This window comes from Euprymna scolopes, chromosome 1, assembly GCF_053919585.1.
Source record: "Euprymna scolopes isolate OS-2025 chromosome 1, ASM5391958v1, whole genome shotgun sequence".
NCBI lineage: Eukaryota > Metazoa > Mollusca > Cephalopoda > Sepiida > Sepiolidae > Euprymna > Euprymna scolopes.
Window position 1 is genome coordinate 3,628,611 of NC_136482.1, and position 20,434 is coordinate 3,649,044.

The 20,434-nt window shown below is 31.8% G+C and overlaps 1 protein-coding gene across 19 annotated transcripts in view; it reads left to right on the forward strand.

The window, feature by feature from the left end:
* Positions 1 to 20,434, forward strand: part of LOC145252591 (ninjurin-1-like) — a 346,393-nt gene that overhangs the window by 265,212 nt on the left and 60,747 nt on the right. For 10 of the 19 annotated variants that reach the window (XM_080115604.1, XM_080114928.1, XM_080116709.1 and 7 more), the window contains one exon: positions 7,630 to 7,665. The exons of the other annotated variants lie outside the window; for them this stretch is intronic. In XM_080115604.1, coding sequence (XP_079971730.1) covers positions 7,630 to 7,665 — 36 coding nt within the window. The remainder of the gene's footprint in view (positions 1 to 7,629; positions 7,666 to 20,434) is intronic. 19 annotated transcript variants of the gene reach the window in all.

Consider the following 20,434-nt stretch of genomic DNA (forward strand, 5'->3'; position numbering starts at 1 on the left):
AATTCACTTTTAGCTTCGCTCGTACCCTTCGTCTCATGTAAGCATTATTCGTCGATACAAGTCATTTAGGACAAATGAGACATTTAAAATTATCTGCCGACAATGTTCCTAGTCTAAAATCATTACAGTGCTTACGATCGACGAGAACGCTAAATAATATAAGTCGTCCAGCTTAGTAGAATTCAATGTCACCCTTTTGTAGAAGATTGGCGTAATGGGGGATGAAAAGTTCTGATAGTAACTTGATCATTTTTGCGAAATCTGGATTCGTATTTTTTTTTTTTTTTGCTTTTGTTTTTAGGTCTGATGTCGTATCCGAATCTGTTGCGGTCTTAAATTTCGTAAAAATAGCCTAACGGTATTCGCATCAAATCAATTTTTGCAATCGACGGAAAAAATATCTCCAGAACTTCAATAATAAACGTCAAAGTTTTTTTTTCTTTTTTATACAAAGGTGTCACTACTTATAACAGTCCGGAGGCCACTCGAAAATAAAGGTTAATGAGTGTACGATAGTCAATGGGACAGTACTTGTTAGTGTGGAAAATTGGTAAATTGGATTATTTAAGAGGATCGCTCATGAAGAACTAGTTCACGTTGGACTTGAAAACGACCATATTTGTAACATTGTAGTAAGCTGGAAAGCAGGCAAACGGAACAGAGTTCTACAGGCGTACAGTTTTAAGAAAGAAGCTTTGTTCTTGTAATCTACGTTTAGGTTAAGGCACAGTTAAAGAGTGGGAAAAATTATTTATAGAGGAGTGTTTTTCGCGAAAGTTAGGCAAGGGAGGGGATCATAGATCGGTGGTCAGACAAGCACTTCCCATGAAAATAACGATAAAGCAGAGACAGGCTCGGAGTGTCTCTTCTGTGGGAAAGATGTTGCAGGGAAGAAAAAGAGCATCCCCTACTAGGCTACAAAGCTATTTTGACTTCCGTCAAGGCAGAATAAATATTTCTAGCAGCTACTGTCCAGATGTGGCAACAGTACTCCATCCTTGGATACTTGACTCTTATACCGGTAGAGAATTGCATCAACAGCGAGATATCTGCTGAGGTGGTAGAATGATCCTTCTTCGAGACCACAGGTAAAGGTCTCCATAGTGTTCGATATCGTGTTTTACGCCGTGTTACTATTAGTGTGTGGATTATTAGATAAGTTTATGCAAATTCCTGATTTTTTGTTCTATTTCTTGTTGTATCAACCTTTCTTTAAGCTATTTGTTGTTTTCTTCATCTTTGAAACATTCGACTGATACTTTTTTTAAATTAATCTATTTTATAAACGTTTTTTTGTAGCAAGTGCAAAATTTCTTACTTGGGAGAACGTTTTTTTCTAATAGATACTGTGATATCAATTTTACAGTTTAATGTTGTACGTTGAGAAATGTTTGTGTTTTCGTTTTCTCTGAGAGAGAATCTTGCTTATCGATTATTTTAGTTTTAAATGAAAATGTTCTTCAAGTACTGTTTCTGGAAGTTTTAATTCTTCAATGTCTGACAAAAGCGATGTTTTCTTTCTTTTTCCACCTTTAGTTGAAAAGAAAATTTCTCAGAATTATTTCCGTAATCTCAGTTGAAAGACTATCTTGTTCGTTGAAAAAGCTACTCAGTTGTCAGATAATTTTGGTGCGGTTTATTATTATTATTTTTTGTTTTTGTTCGAAAAACGGATTTTATTGGTTGTGATCTTTTCTGAATTCAAGTTTTTTGTTGTCAGGTTTGTTGTGTTCTAGGTTTCCCTTTTAGATTCGAGTTCCTCGTTGCAATATGGTGGAACCCCGAAAAGGTCAGTAAAAAAAATTCCGGCTCTGAACACCCCGAAAGGCATCAAGGAATATCAACACACAAAACTCAATTATCTAAATTGGGATATCAGTTTCATATAAAAATTCAGCACAAAACGAGTTTCCATTCCAGACATTCTCGCATTTTCTAGCAATTAACTAAAATTGTAATTTTTCTTTATGAGATAAATTCTCTGTGTTTATTTCCTGGAGGTAAAAGGATATAGTTTTATGATCTTTTAGTAACATTTAGGATTTGTAATAGCAAATGAAGGGAATATCTTGAGATGTTAGAATAGCCTGGAAATAATAATAAGCGATTATAAAATTATTGGATATAAACATTAATAATAATAAGTGATTATAAAATTATTGGATATAAACATTAATAATAAAAAGTGATTATAAACTTATTGGATATAAACATTAATAATAATAAGTGATTATAAAATTATTGGATATAAACATTAATAATAATAAGCGATTATAAAATTATTGGATATAAACATTAATAATAATAAGTGATTATAACATTATTGGATATAAACATTAATAATAATAAGTGATTATAAAATTATTGGATATAAACATTAATAATAATAAGCGATTAGAAAATTATTGGATATAAACATTAATAATAATAAGTGATTAGAAAATTATTGGATATAAACATTAATAATAATAAGCGATTATAAAATTATTGGATATAAACATTAATAATAATAAGTGATCATAAAATTATTGGATATAAACATTAATAATAATAAGTGATTATAAAATTATTGGATATAAACATTAATAATAATAAGCGATTATAAAATTATTGGATATAAACATTAATAATAATAAGTGATCATAAAATTATTGGATATAAACATTAATAATAATAAGTGATTATAAAATTATTGGATATAAACATTAATAATAATAAGTGATTATAAAATTATTGGATATAAACATTAATAATAATAAGTGATTATAAAATTATTGGATATAAACATCAATAATAATAAGTGATTATAAAATTATTGGATATAAACATTAATAATAATAAGTGATTATAAAATTATTGGATATAAACATTAATAATAATAAGTGATTATAAAATTATTGGATATAAACATTAATAATAGTAAGCGATTATAAAATTATTGGATATAAACATTAATAATAATAAGTGATTATAAAATTATTGGATATAAACATTAATAATAATAAGTGATTATAAAATTATTGGATAAAAACATTAATAATAATAAGTGATTATAAAATTATTGGATATAAACATTAATAATAATAAGTGATTATAAAATAATTGGATATACACATCAATAATAATAAGTGATCATAAAATTATTGGATATTAACATTAATAATAATAATTGTGATTATAAAATTATTGGATATAAACATTAATAATAATAATAAGCGATTATAAAATTATTGGAATAAACATTAATAATAGTAAGTGATTATAAAATTATTGGATATAAACATCAATAATAATAAGTGATTATAAAATTATTGGATATAAACATTAATAATAATAAGTGATTATAAAATTATTGGAATAAACATTAATAATAGTAAGTGATTATAAAATTATTGGATATAAACATTAATAATAATAAGTGATTATAAAATTATTGGATATAAACATTAATAATAATAAGTGATTAGAAAATTATTGGATATAAACATTAATAATAATAAGTGATTATAAAATTATTGGATATAAACATCAATAATAATAAGTGATTATAAAATTATTGGATATAAACATTAATAATAATAAGTGATTATAATATTATTGGATATAAACATCAATAATAATAAGTGATTATAAAATTATTTGATATACACATCAATAATAATAAGTGATTATAAAATTATTGGATATACACATCAATAATAATAAGTGATTATAAAATTATTGGATATACACATCAATAATAATAAGTGATTATAAAATTATTGGATATAAACATCAATAATAATAAGTGATTATAAAATTATTGGATATAAACATTAATAATAATAAGTGATTATAATATTATTGGATATAAACATCAATAATAATAAGTGATTATAAAATTATTGGATATAAACATTAATAATAATAAGTGATTATAATATTATTGGATATAAACATTAATAATAATAAGTGATTATAAAATTATTGGATATACACAAGAATAATAGTAAGTGATTATAAAATTATTGGATATAAACATCAATAATAATAAGTGATTATAAAATTATTGGATATAAACATTAATAATAATAAGTGATTATAAAATTATTGGATATAAACATTAATAATAATAAGTGATTATAAAATTATTGGATATAAACATTAATAATAGTAAGCGATTATAAAATTATTGGATATAAACATTAATAATAATAAGTGATTATAAAATTATTGGATATAAACATTAATAATAATAAGTGATTATAAAATTATTGGATATAAACATTAATAATAATAAGCGATTATAAAATTATTGGATATAAACATCAATAATAATAAGCGATTATAAATTATTGGATATAAACATTAATAATAATAAGCGATTATAAAATTATTGGATATAAACATTAATAATAGTAAGCGATTATAAAATTATTGGATATAAACATTAATAATAATAAGCGATTATAAAATTATTGATATAAACATTAATAATAGTAAGCGATTATAAAATTATTGGATATAAACATTAATAATAATAAGTGATTATAAAATTATTGGATATAAACATTAATAATAATAAGCGATTATAGAATTATTGGATATAAACATTAATAATAGTAAGCGATTATAAAATTATTGGATATAAACATTAATAATAATAAGTGATTATAAAATTATTGGATATAAACATTAATAATAATAAGTGATTATAAAATTATTGGATATAAACATTAATAATAATAAGTGATTATAAAATTATTGCATATAAACATTAATAATAATAAGTGATTATAATATTATTTGATATAAACATTAATAATAGTAAGCGATTATAAAATTATTGGATATAAACATTAATAATAATAAGTGATTATAATATTATTGGATATAAACATTAATAATAATAAGTGATTAGAAAATTATTGGATATAAACATTAATAATAATAAGTGATTAGAAAATTATTGGATATAAACATTAATAATAATAAGTGATTATAAAATTATTGGATATAAACATTAATAATAATAAGTGATTATAAAATTATTGGATATAAACATTAATAATAATAAGTGATTATAATATTATTGGATATAAACATTAATAATAATAAGTGATCATAAAATTATTGGATATTAACATTAATAATAATAAGTGAATATAATATTATTGGATATAAACATTAATAATAATAAGTGATTATAAAATTATTGGATATACACATCAATAATAGTAAGTGATTATAAAATTATTGGATATAAACATCAATAATAATAAGTGATTATAAAATTATTGGATATAAACATTAATAATAATAAGTGATTATAAAATTATTGGATATAAACATTAATAATAATAAGTGAATATAATATTATTGGATATAAACATTAATAATAATAAGTGATTATAAAATTATTGGATATAAACATTAATAATAATAAGTGAATATAATATTATTGGATATAAACATTAATAATAATAAGTGATTATAAAATTATTGGATATAAACATTAATAATAATAAGTGAATATAATATTATTGGATATAAACATTAATAATAATAAGTGATTATAAAATTATTGGATATAAACATTAATAATAATAAGTGATTATAAAATTATTGGATATAAACATTAATAATAATAAGTGAATATAATATTATTGGATATAAACATTAATAATAATAAGTGAATATAATATTATTGGATATTAACATTAATAATAATAAGCGATCATAAAATTATTGGATATAAACATCAATAATAATAAGTTATTATAAAATTATTGGATAAAAACATTAATAATAATAAGTGAATATAAAATTATTGGATATAAATATCAATAATAATAAGTGATTATAGAATTATTGGATATAAACATTAATAATAATAAGTGATTATAAAATTATTTGATATAAACATTAATAATAATAAGTTATAATAAAATTATTGGATATAAACATTAATAATAATAAGTGATTATAAAATATAAACAGCTTCGATGACCACAACTGTGAATCTTTAAATGCATTAGGATTTACTTAACCATAAAATTTTAAATGAACTTTTTATTTGATAAGTGAAATACTTCCAAATTCTATGCAAATTTTTAACAGTCACGAAGTAATGATTCGTGTTCTTAAAACAAACACTTAACGTAGAATGATCGATTTTATTTACTCTAAACCAACAGTGTTTTTTAATATTGATTCAAATATATCATAGAGGGTATCTACAATTCAAACTATATTTCCACAATTCAAACTATATTTCCCAAAGCGGTTCTAAAATTTGTTTTCGATCAGTATTTATTCCATAGTTGTCTAAGTTATTTACTTTGCCAAATTTAATTTCCTGTGCCTAACTTTCCTAAGTTCATTGACAGTAGCAACAATTAATCAAGTCTTTATAATAATGGTAAAATCATAAAGCGATTTGATATAGGTAAGATACAGAATAGTTACATCACACTCGGCTCTCCTTTCTAAATAGTAATTATTATTTGAATCTTAATATTAATATGTGTGGGGGCATTGTAAACTATTCTGTTTCTAAATAGTCTTCGTATTTTCCATAGCCATCGTCAATTATATTCAATTGTCTATTAAGCAATTCCAATGACATTTTATTAACTAACAGTGAACTAATGCAAATCGGCCATGTTTTAAATGATAAACAAATCTTTAGTGGCTTCACTATTTTCAATCAATTGCAAAAACATTTGAGAAAAATATTTACAAAGATCATCCAGTCTAATATACGCCGCGTCTCCTTCCGAGTTTTTTTTTAGTTTGTAAAAATATATGGAGATATTATGCGTAGGTTTTACAGTACTCCGAAAATGAAGAAACAATAGTAGTATGATTAAATCTTTACAAATTAAAAAAGAATCGAAATCAGATCCGGAATTGTTAATTGTATCGGAATCAGCGATTTAGAACAGAATCGGTAGTTGTACAAAGACATTTCATTTAGTGATAGTTTGTCTACGGCAAAATATAAATAGAATAAAATATACATGATGAAATTACATATGACAAATATATTTTATCAACACAAATAGAGTTTAATTAAAATAAGTTCTCAGTGATAATGGTATATAACTGCTAACCTATTCCACTTTCCTCGTTGTTTGTTTTTCTCTGGAATGCATTTCCGAATACCTAACTTAGCACATTATATTTGAGTTTACATATTTTATTCTGTGTATATTCTGCTATTTTCATTTCGCCTTCTGACAATTTTTCATCTGTGATGGAAAAACACAATTGATTTTACATAACAGAATTTCATAAATATTTTTGGTTAATGTTTTATACATTGTGTTATTTGTGTTGTGTTTCTGATTATAAGTGAGTTAGATGACAGCATTGTATGCGATATACAATTTTTATCATATTTTAATTGCTTTCATACTATAAGTCGATATTAGTAATGCTATTATATCCATTTACAGGAATATTCGTGATGTCATCATTCCAGACCCGTTTTAAAACAATCAACAAAGATTATAACAATAACATATACAGCATCGTATATTTTAGAGAGATGATGTTCATGTCATAAGTATTGTTTCATTTATTACGTATATTTATCTATCTATATATATATTTTTAAATATTATGTTTCTTTTTTGATTTTTAAAGTTAGCTCCCTTGAATACAGTGTCCAGTAGTCCACCGGTAAGTTTCTTACGTTCAACATCGAGATGTGAGAAGTTAAGATATACAAAATCAGACACAGATCGAAGTAACAAGTAAACGAGAAGTATTTTCAGACATTGAAGAATATAGAAACTTAACATTCTAATTCACTAAGTTCAACATAACTTTAGTGAGAAAAATAAAAGTAATTCTCGACACGTGAGAGCTGCTTGAATTTTCTGTGTATTTTTAGCAGTACCAGGCGTTCAGGCAGACATTTCATTTATTATTAGTTTGTCTACTAGCAAATATTAAAATATTAAACGGGGTGGGGGGAAAAGAATCAAACTCATACCTTCTTCACAAAACCTCTCATAATGCACAAATTGCGTTTACAAACTGTGCAATCCTCAAACTAAGATATTTTTCCGTGGTGTCCTTTCTGTTGTTGACTTTCCAAGTGACACCTTCACTATTAGACAACCTGAAAAAATAAGGACCAAATGTCGTTTTAATTCTAATCCACGTGTTTATGCAAGAGTGACAGCATATGTCAATGTATGTTTGAAAATGTGGGATTAAATACATATGTATGCATATATATATATATATATATATATATATATATATATATATATAAAAACATATACTTGTGTATGTATATATAAATACATGTATGGATATATATATGTGTGTGTTTGTATAAATATACATGTATGTATATATACATATATGTGTGCGTATGTATGAATATATATATATGTGTGTGCGTATGTATGTATGGATATGTATATATATATATATGTATGTATGAATATGCATATATATGTTACTGGAGTCATGGTTCTTGATTAGCTTGGCGACCTCATGCACAGATATTCGTATGTTACCTAGCGTGTTCTGTGTTATAGGAGGAAATATGGGGAGTTAATGGCCTTCGTCGCATAGGGTAGAATTAGCTACAGAGTGCTTGGCAAATAGTTTAGCCTTGTCTGAAGCTGACGAGATGACCTCTTGTCCGTGGATAATGGTTGGGACAGAACGCACATTTCTGTTCAGGATCCTATTTGTTATTTGCCAAAACTTGTGTGAAGTACATGTGTCTATATGCATATATATGTATATGTATACACGTGGTCCCCCTCAATAAGTTTCCAAACCTTCTTCGTGTGGGCATTTTATATATAGTACACACATGAAACCCTAGTCCCTTTCGAAGTAATCTCCTCCGGCAGCAATGCACCTGTTGTATCGTTCCAAACATTTTTGGAAGGCCCCATGGAGGCATCTTGTGTGAGTATGTTAATGACCATTATCACAGCCTGTTTTATCTCTTCAATTGTTACATAATGACAGCTTCCAAGGTTTTCTTGAAGTAAATAACCAAAAATCACAGAAGGTTTGGAAGGGAACGTGAGGAACTCTCTTGATGACCATCTTGGTTAAATTATCGGTGACAAAGATGAAGTTGTGCATTCTCGAAAATGTTCCGCATCTTTAGTTCCTCGCGAATAATTGTGTGTACAGTTCAACACTGACATCAAACTGGGCACTTATTTTCTCTATAGACTTACAACGGTCATAATGCCACAAAGCAGTCTGATTAGGTAGGTTCCTGAAACGTGTAATTGCAAAAAGAGTGATTGGTTCTACGCCAAACCTTCACCACTATAAACAAAGCATCTGTCTGAATTTCGAACAACTTAGTTTTTGTTCCGGAGCCCATACGTGAAGATCGACGGGATTTTTCACACACACACACACACACACACACACACACACACGCACACGCACACGCACACACACACACACATATATATATATCGCAAAGTTTGGATGCGTGTCGATGTCCACTAATACATTTCAGGGCACTTGAACTATATCACATATTATAGTACAAAACTCGTTTTTCTCTGTGTCTGATTTTGTTTGCATCAATTATGTCAGCTTGTGTTCATACCGTACTTTGGGGTAATTGTGCGAAATCCGGGGGGTAAATGCGCCAATTAAGCAAAAACGTGCTCTTTATATGCGTGGTTTCCAAAAGAGTACGTTTAGGTAGTTGGCGCAATTACCCCGGACTTGGCGCAATTACCTCAAAGTACGGTATATTTTATAAGTAAATAATATATTCCCCTTAATTTGGTGTCTCAGGAGCTTTACGCTACAAAATAATTATTTAAATTAATATCTTCCTCGTCTGGATAATAAAACACATGTTCTTTTTTTAACGGTATTTTTAACCGCATTTTTTAAAGCATATACATTTCTCTTACAGTGGTGCATTAAGGTTACAGCATACTTACTGAACTAACAATTCTATTGGTTCAACGGTGCTGCTTTTGGTTGGTCAAGGTAATTAAATTCGGAACTTGTATACAGAAAAATTAATCTTCACAGTCGCCACAGAAATGTCCATGTCAGAATACTCTCTGAACTTTTATGAATTGAAATACGAGACGGTATTTACATTTAGAATTTGTATACTTCCTAAACATCGTCGAATATGTCAGGTTTTTCAGTAGAGGGGTTTGTAATAAATTACACTGACATCAGGATACTTCGCTCTACATATAAACACTGGCCAAATGTTCAAAATAACGTTCGAAATCTTAATTTCGACACAGCCTCATATGAGAAAATTGTGTCTAATCTTTTAGTTATGTTATCTCAAGAAATAGAACTGAACTTGAAACTCCACCAGACTAGTTGAATTGTTGTCTTGACCTACAAATAAAAATAACAAGAAATATAAACTCTAACGTAAATGTTCAATTGAAAAAAAAAGGAATTAATATTGTCGATGTCTTTATTCACTCAAGCTTTGGTGCTTAATGAAAATCTTAAATGAACGCTCAGGTATCTCATGAAATAACCAAGTGTTAACCCCAAGTTTGGGGCTCTTGATTTCTGGAAACTTAAGTCCAATGAAATAATGACATCGTATTTTAAAAGTTTTGCATTACTACTTACATGCAGTACTCAATGCCTTCTGAGATAGAACTCTGTAATTACTTGAATATATTGTGTTTTAATTTTTATTAAAGTTTTTATTTAGCTGTTGTCAGATAGCCTAAACCAAAATATATGAATTTTTGGTTAAATGTAGATATTTATAAAACAGAATACTTTCTGTCTCATGATCTCATATTAACTATAGAACAACATACACATATAGCATTCACACATAAAACAGCAAATAGAATCACCAAGATAAACACAACAATAAATTTGCATGCTTAACCCAGATTTTCATAAAGATGTAAAACAATAAAGATTCAGTTTCAAATGTGTTTGCCAATAAATACATCTTAAAAAATAAAAATATAGAATAAACAGACAAACTGGTTTTAAACAGACTTTAGATGCAAAAAATAAAAATTTCACAGCAACAAAACTTGAGAACGAGGGATTTGAAATCCGAAATTTATTAGAAAAAAAAAAGAAAATATTTTTTTTTTACAAGGTAGTCACCAATTATCAAGGCCCGGAAGCTACCCGGGGATAAGGGTTATTGTGTGTACAGTACGTTAGTGTTGGAGATTTGATAAAGTGTCTACTTAAGGAGGCGGTTCATGAGGAATGTGTTTACATTGGACTTGATGACATCCAGGTTGAAGTCAGATGGAAAACAGGCAACCGGAACAGAGTTCCACAGGCGTGCACTTCTAAGAAAGAAATTTTGTTCATGGAATCTACGTTTTGATTTTGGCACATATAGAAGTGGGGAAAATTTTTGACAGTGGTTTCAGCTAGGCAGGTGTTTATCGTGAAAGATTGGTGAGGGGGACCAGAGATTGGAGTTCAGACGAGCACCTGCCATAGTAGTAAAGATAAAACAAAGACAGGCCCGCTACGTCTCTCTTGTGGGAGAGAAGTTGCAAGGAAGAGAAAAAGGAATCGCCCACTAGGCCAGGAAGCCTATTTTGTACTCTGTCAAGACAGGATACGCTGTTTTTAGCAGCTCCTGCCCAGATATGGCAGAAGTACTCCATCTTTGGAGTACTTGGCTTTTATACAGATAGAGAATTGCATCAGTAGTGAGATATCTTCTGGAGCGGTAGAAGGATCCTACCATTTTTCCAGCGACCTTCGCAACAGACTTGATGTACGTGTTCCATTTCAGGTCAGGAGTGAAGGTCAAGCCCAGAAGCTTGTCAAAACATGGAGCTTTCCCTAGACGATATTCAATTGATGCCAGATGGGAATCAGAGCGTTGATGATGTAAAGATAGGAGCTTGGTTTTAGATGCATTAAAAGTAATCAATCATCTCCTCCCCCACTGTACCGCGCACTCAAGATCAGAGGAGAGAGAATCTGAGAGAAGTTTGTTATTTACGGCCTTTGATGTGTTGCTATAGATGGTCGTTTCATCAGCATAGATGTCAACGAATGATTTAAGTATGTGTTTTGGAAGATCATTGATATATATCAGAAAGAGAGTTGGGCCTAGGATGGACCCCTGAGGGACTCCAGCATTAACACTGTGGGCCTCTGATTTCTGCCCATCAACCACTACTCTTATGAGCCTATCGGAAAGAAATGATTTAATGATCGAGAAAACATTTCCAGTTATACTTAGATTGAAATTTTGTGAAGTAGGCCTTTATGCCATACTTTATCGAAGGCCATTGATATGTCAATTGCCCTAGAGAGGAAGCCTTTCTCAAGAGATTCGATAATCCTATGAAATAGTTAGCATATCTGCTGTAGATCTGGTAGATCGGAAACCATATTGCATGTCACTAAGCAGGGTTATTTCTGCTGAAGTGGTTGACTACTTCTCTATTTAATATGGATTCCAGCATCTTACTCATGACACACAGAAGACTTATTGGTCTGTACTGAGACAGAGAGGACTTACCACCTGGATTCTTAAATACAGGGCATACTGATTAGGTTTTCCAAGATGTTGGGAGCACTTCTCGTTAAGGCAACGCTTAAACAGTTTTGTAAGTATGGGGACAAGTTCTAGCTGAAGCTTTTTCAGCACAATGGTTGGAATGCCGTCAGGGCCAGTTGCTTTACTGGAATCAAGGTTCTTGATTAGCTTGGCGACATCACGCACAGATATTTGTATGTTGCAGAGCATGTCGTTGATGGCTTTCGTTGCATAGGGTAGAATTAGCTGCAAAGTTCTTGGCAAATAATTTGGCCATATCTGATGCTGACGAGATGACCTCAGGTCCATTGATGATGGTTGGGATGGAACGCACACTTCTGTTCAGGATCCTATTTGTTAATTACCAAAACTGGTGTGAAGTACATGTGTCTATATGCATATATATGTATATGTATATGTGTACACGTGATCCCCTTCAATACTGGTGGGAACCAAGCCGGTGCTCAGCTACTTTGGATTTAACGGACTGAGCATATAGCTCTCTTGCATTTTTTTATTACTCTTTTACAATGGTTTCTCGCAATCCTGAAGGCAACTTTAGTCTCAGTGTCTATTACATTGGTAGCTAGGGAAAAAGTGGTTTCTGTGCGCGATAGCAGCAGCACATTCTGGGAAGAACCATGGCTGGCTGTTGTTTTTTTTTTAATTTTTTGGATGGTATGAATCAGTCTATGCCTACAATTAGCCATTCGGTCAGGTCTGATACTATGAAGAACACATCCTTTTTAAACATGGAATGCAGGGATAGATCGGATATAAGTGTACTGAAGCTATCCCAGTCAGCGGTAGAGTATCGATATACAGTACGGTCGAGAGGTACATCTGAAGACATATTGCATTTCATTTTTATCTTAACCGATACAACCAAGTGGTCGGAAGATTCCAAATAGCTCAGGGAAGTTGTGAGAAAAAGGTCTAGAAGGTCGGAATATCGGGCATTTGTGTGGATTCGTGGATAATCTGGGTGAGTTCATAGGCAATGGCAAATTCATGACAGAACCTTCATCATCTTATAAGAGTAGGTCAGCCATTCCGCATTGTGGACACTGAAGTCACCACAAATGTAGATGTTAGCTGAAGGGTGAGCAGACAGGACGTGGTCAATTTTTTCAGATATGCTCTTAAGGATAGTAACTCCACTATTGTGGGGGCGATATATAGCAAATATAAATGCAGTGGAGTAAGCAAGTGCAACCCGGAAGAACATATAAGGTAAATTAGGGTCTTCTCTGGAGATATCCCTACCACACGGAAAGCCATCTTTAATGTAGGCACATATTCCATGTCCATAGCGATCTTGGGGGTCAGATTTAGATTTTAAGTAAGAGTATCATTTAATTATGAATTCGTCAACGGAAGTGGTCGGCCTAATTCTTTTTATTTGCATCTAAAAAGGTGTTTTAAGACAGTATGCTTAAAACCATGCTGAAACTCAAACAAAACCAACCGGCCTTCTCCCTTTAAGCTTGCATTTACGAACTTCCGTGGTCTTAGAACTAATTTAAATGATGTTGAAGCATTTCTCCTACCAAACACCCGGGATATCTTAGCACTAAGTGAGACTAACCTACACTCCCCCATCCCCTCTAACTTCTTTAACATGCCTGGATATCTCCCACTCTGCCGAAAGGACTCTGACAGACATATGCACGGGCTTGGAGTCTATATTCGATAAACCCTGCTCTTGACTAGAGAAACTAAACTAGAATCGGACGATCAAGCCATTATGTGCTTTAGACTTAACATGCTACTTTTATTTTCTCTACCGCTCTCCCTCGACCCAAGACTGTATCCTAATAAACAAAGTCTCCGACAGCATAGATACAGCACTTTCCCTCGACACTAGCGCACAAGTGCATGTATTTGGTGACTTCAATGTTTACCACAGCAACTAGCTTGGATTTTCTACTCACACAGACGCAGCTAGTACCACAAAACATGTAACTTTTCTATATCTCATTCCCTATCACAGGTGGTTACGTTTCCAACCCGTTTCCCAGACCAGCGTGAACAACACGCATCACTTCTATATCTGTTTCTGATCACAGTTCCCGATGACTGTATAACTGATGCCCACAGCCCACTTGGGAAAGCCGATCATGCAGTGGTAATAGGTGGAATAGCCCTAAACTCTAGAGCCAAAACTGAAGAGCCACTGCTCAAAATAACGAGATATTATAAAAAGACTGACTGGGAAGCCATCGGGGATCTTATAAGGGACGCCCCATGGCAAAATATCTTTTCACTTCCTGCTGAACATTGCGCAAATGAGGCCATTGAAGCACATGTTCCCATGCGCAGATTTTATAGCAAGCCCCACTTTCCCCAATGGTTTACTTCTACTTGTGCAGCTGCAATAGCGCAAAGGCAGCATGCGTACCGCAGATTTAACTGACATAAGTCCAGTTCAAACAGGCAGAAGTATATAGAAGCGAGAAGTAACCGTAAGAAAGAAATAGCGACAGCTAAGAGAGAATTTACTGAAACCACTAAAAAACGAATTGAAGCACAGAAATTAGGAAACCGCGACTTCTGGAAACTCTACAACAGTGTAGTAAATAATGGGCAATCAACAATTCTCCCACTATCCAACAATCATGAGGTTGTTTGCTCAGCAACTGAGAAGGTTAACATGCTTGCCAGTCGGTTTGCCTCAAACTCCACACTGGACCCTTCCAACAACCCCCTGCCTGACTTTCCTTTGCGGACGGACGCCATGCTAGAAGATCTGAAAATCACAGCCGCCCAGGTGCATGCTATCATAAAAAACGTTGACATTGCAAAAGCATGTGGACCTGATCTCACCCCGGCTATGCTATTAAAAAAGTGCTCCGCCGAAGTAGCTCCAGTTCTCTCCAAACTTTACAACAAATGCCTTAATAATCTTCCTTTCCTACCTGGTAGAAAAATGCTTCTGTGGTACCAGTTTTTAAGAATTCTGGCGAAAGAACTGGCCCAGTAAATTATCGCCCCATTAGCCTCCTCCCGTTTTTCGCCAAAATATTTGAGAACATAATTAACCAAGCTCTAGTCCATTACCTTACAGAGTCTCAACTTTTGACATACCAACAATATGGATTTAGGCAAGCCCGTTCCACAGCAGACCTCCTAACTGTAATCTCAGAACGTATATACCAGTCACTGCACAAAGCAGGGGAGGGTAGAGCGATAGATCAAGATATATCTAAGGCTTTTTACAGGGTATGGCATGAAAGTCTTCTCAGGAAAATCAGATCATATGGTATCACTAGAAGAATACATAACATAATTAAATCCTTCTTAGATAAGAGAAAAATCCAGGTTGTCCTCGACGATCGTACATCTAAACAATGTGATATAAATGCGGGAGTGCCTCAGGGGTCTATCCTTGGACCTCTGTTATTCCTAATATCCATAAATGACCTCCCTGACTAAATTGTTTGTGAGATGGGTATATATGCTGACGACACCACGCTCTATAACAGACACGACAGGAAAACTAATGAACACATATCTTAAGAAATGGCAGAAACACTAGAGGATGACCTCCGATCTATAGTGGAATGGGGACATAAACTTGTTTCCTTCAATAATTACAAGAAATCTTCTCTACCACCTATAGCAATGGGCAATGACTCTTTATCTGAAAGTACATATTTTATACTCCTCGGCCTAACGCTCACAGGAAACATGAGTTGGAACAATTACACTGAGAGTATCGCTAGGACCGCCGCGAGAAGGTGGGTTCTCTCTACCGTGCTAGAAAGATACTAACGCCCGAGAGTATCCTATACCTCTATAAGGCTACCATTCGCCCATGTATGGAGTATTGTTGTCATATTTGGGCTGGTGCATCTGCTACTAGTTTCTTGCTCCTAGACAAGGTTCAAAAGAGAGTCGCCAATATGATAGGTCCTGAACTGTCATCTAAACTTCAGTCTTTGTCCTATCGACGAAACGTTGCACCCCTCTGCCTGTTCTACAAGTATTTTAACGGTGAATGTTCTGACGAACTACAAGCACTTGTGCCCCATCGACGTAAATACCACCGACAAACCCGACAAGCAGCTAAATCCCACCCCTTCACAATAGAGATCCCTAGATGGAAGAGAGCATTCTATTCCAGTAGTTTCTACCCCAGGAAAGCTAGACTTTGGAATTCCCTTCCGGGTCCCTGCTTCCCCAACTGTACTGACATGCAGAAGTTCAAATGTAACGTGAACCGACAGTTTGCTGCCCAACTCCCTAGACAGTACCCCTGATGCCTATGTTCCTGATAGTAGCCCCTACAACAAAGTGGCAATGTGCCTTGTTTGGGGTGAAAATGTAATAAAAAAAAGAAGAAAAAAGTTTGTCTATTTATTCTATATTTTCAAGATGCTTCTACTGGCCAACGCATTTTTAACTTCATATTTGTCGAGGCTTAATAATTAAGAAAAAACTAGAGAGAGTCCTGCGTGCAATACTAGCTAGCGTGACCGCGGTAAAAAAAACAACAACAAAAAAAACACGGGGAGTGGCTTTTACATTCGAGGAAAAGAAGAGAGAGAAAAAAGAATGTATCCCATAAAGATATAAAATGATACACGTAGACGAAATATACGGAGAAATGGCTCAACCTTTTCCCCAGTTCTTCTATGTTATTAATTTTTGTACTTTTGCTGCAATAAATACGCGTTGTATATTTCATATGCGTGTGACCTTCTTTGCCATTTTCCGTTACTTGTCTACTTCCTTAATTGTATGACTGATCACCCATGGTCACTTGTGATAAGACACAAAGAGTAAACTATATTTGGGTGATCAATTGAGGAAAACCAAGTTAACATTCTTGACTTTCTTAAAAATCCAATGTCTGAAAGGCAGATGAACATGTGGATCTCAATTTTACATACAGTGCTCAATGCTTTCTGAGACAGAGCTTGAAAATAATTGAATATACTACGTGTTTTAATAGGTCATCATCAAGCGCTTAGCTGTTGCAAGACTAAAGGATTTGAATTCATGATTAAATGTAAACATTTGAAGAAACATCTCTTCTGCCACATGAGTCCAAATTAAATTTTAGAACTATAACATCTGTTTCATGAGTTCATATTAATTTTTAGAACTGCATAAAAAACTCATGAAAATATATAGACTCACTAATACAAACACAAGAATGCAAGTATAACACCGGTTTGTTAAATACGTATACAAGTAAAAATGACTCTAAAAAACATCCATCGAAATAATTAAGCATTTTGCATATAAAATCAACAGAAAGGAAGTGAACAGATATCAAATAGAATGAAATATAAGTTATTCCCACTTAGCTAGCAGAATAATATATATATATATATATATATATATATATATATATATATATATATATATATATATATATACCAATTAAGTGAGAAGGAAGACTAGAAAAATAAATTACCAGCAAAATATAACTAAAACACATATGTTGGTTTATCAATTAAAAATATAAAATAGCAACAAACAAAACGCAATAATTAAAAAGCAATATATACGAGAAAGTATATCGTCGAAATTAAGTTGATTTAAGATTTAAAAAAATGAATGTTGTTATGAAAACAACTGCGTCATATTATCTTATGAAATTACGAATTCTTAATCAAATTTACACAATGCTTGCAATCAGTTTTAAAGATTTAATAAATTGGTAAAACCCTTGACCAGAAACGAAAAAAAAAACTGTCATAAAGTCACCGGCAGTTAATGTAGGTGTTATGATACGGCAAAACCGGAAGTAAAAACATCAACCAAAGGATAGCGATTAAGATCCTGTTTTTAGGCATTCTGACGATCGCTAAATCAAAACAGTTCACGTATTATGAAAGGCAAGTAGAACACAACCCTTGTCGAGTGCTCAATTTTAAGAAATGATAAAAAATAGGAGCATAATATTTATTTGCATATGTTTACAGAAAATTAACCTTTGAATAAATTTTCAGGGAAGATAGTTATAAAATGCGACGAATTATAGGTCACCTCCGTTTGGATATATGTATATAGAGATAGGATTCGGGACGTTTATTAAAATTTAACTTGACTTTTTCTCGCCTGCATTTTAAGAACATGTTTCTGTGAAATCGGAAGTTTGGGTTACCCGACGAAGGTTATCATTTGACCGAAAAAGTATTGCCGTAAACATATATATATATATTTTACTTAAAATTAATTAAATGTACGCACGCACACACACACACGCGCGTGCATGTGCGTGCGTGTGCGTGTGCTTGTGTGTATGTGTGTGTGTGTGTGTGTATGTGTGTGTGTGTGTTGTCCAGTACAAAAAATATTTTTGTTTGCACCGGGCAAAGATCCAAGCACTTGGATATTCACCGATACATTACTGTTTTGCACATAAACCATGGGCGTGAATGTATTTCACATAAAAATACATTAGTAATGAAATATGTAAATTTTTCCCTGACAATTAAGCACTCAGTTTTATTAAATAGAATTAAACATATCTATTGAATATGTTTGCTGCATGAATAGAAAGGTTATGTGACAATGTGTATTATATTACACAACTATAAAACAAATTGTCGCGCATCGCAGAGAATGCCATTCGATGTTGCGAACACGTGACATAAAATAGTTGCCTGTGTTTATATTTAGAAGACCCAAGGTCGCTCGATGTTAGTGCTTAAAACCCCGGGAAACCAACACCCAGATGCTGCAAGCAGTCTATCACGTGATATAAAATGGCGATCAGACTAGCCCAAGAATTATCTGTCACGTGATAAAAATGGCCGACGATGTACATTATCTTAGTTCGTTTAATCTGAGCTCCTTCTCTCAGCAATGATTAGTTTTTGCACACATATTTTAGTTGAATTAAATCTGTTTACGTATTGTTGTTGCTTTTGTATGTATTATTGTTGTTTCTTTTTCGAAAATACTAAGGGAAATTGTATTTGATTATTTTCTTTTTTCATACATTCTTGGAAAACAGCGGTAACTATTAATTTACCTTTTTTCCTACACCTTCTTTTTCTTTTTGCTTGGCGTGTCCTTGAAAATCGCAGAATGAACGTTATAGGTACAATGAAGCTAAAGTCAATAAGGGAGAATCTGTACAAAATGTTCATTACAGAATGACCCCCCCCCCAATTCTAGTGTTGAATTGAATATAACATTTACAGTCTTCTCTGCCATCCAACCATATTTGCTGCAAATGACTTGTCCACCAAGGTTTTGTCATGAATGACCAATCATCCTTATTTATCACCATTCAATAATATGCGATGATGTTTAATCCTGAATCGGTTAACAATCGAATCATAACCACTTGAATTATTGTCAGCTTATTTTATAGAAAATGTTTATCAAAGCAATACACGGACTGCATTATTTTGATTACTCGGATTACTGTTCTCGTCTTCAGTGGTATTCGAACAACGTTTCTTGCTGATGAAGCATCCGACTTTTATCAGATATATCTGGTTAAACTCAGGGATCTTTCTTTGCAGGCGATAAACGGAATAAAATGTCGAATTATTTAATTTTTCTACACGGTTTTAACTGATCGATTACATAAACGGTTTCATTTGAAATTCGGTGCAGATTCCCGAGTAGTCGAAATAATCCACATAATTATAATTATCAATCTTCCTCTAATAATTTCACAAACATAAGACGTAAACTCTGTTCTTTTAAATAAGGAATGTCAATATAACCAAATCAAGACTGCATGAACAGAGGAGTAATTTAAAATTATAGAATATTTGTGTATCAGATCTGTAATAAAGCGTATTCAGCATTAATTATTGGCTGGATGACTCTCGCATAGAGTGAAGTTTAATTGTACTAAATGTTGTTGGATTTCAGAAAGGACTTTGATTTTTATCAAAATTTGGTGGCTGGTATTGTTTTCTAATCGGGGCTCCCCATCCTAGAGGTTTTTAT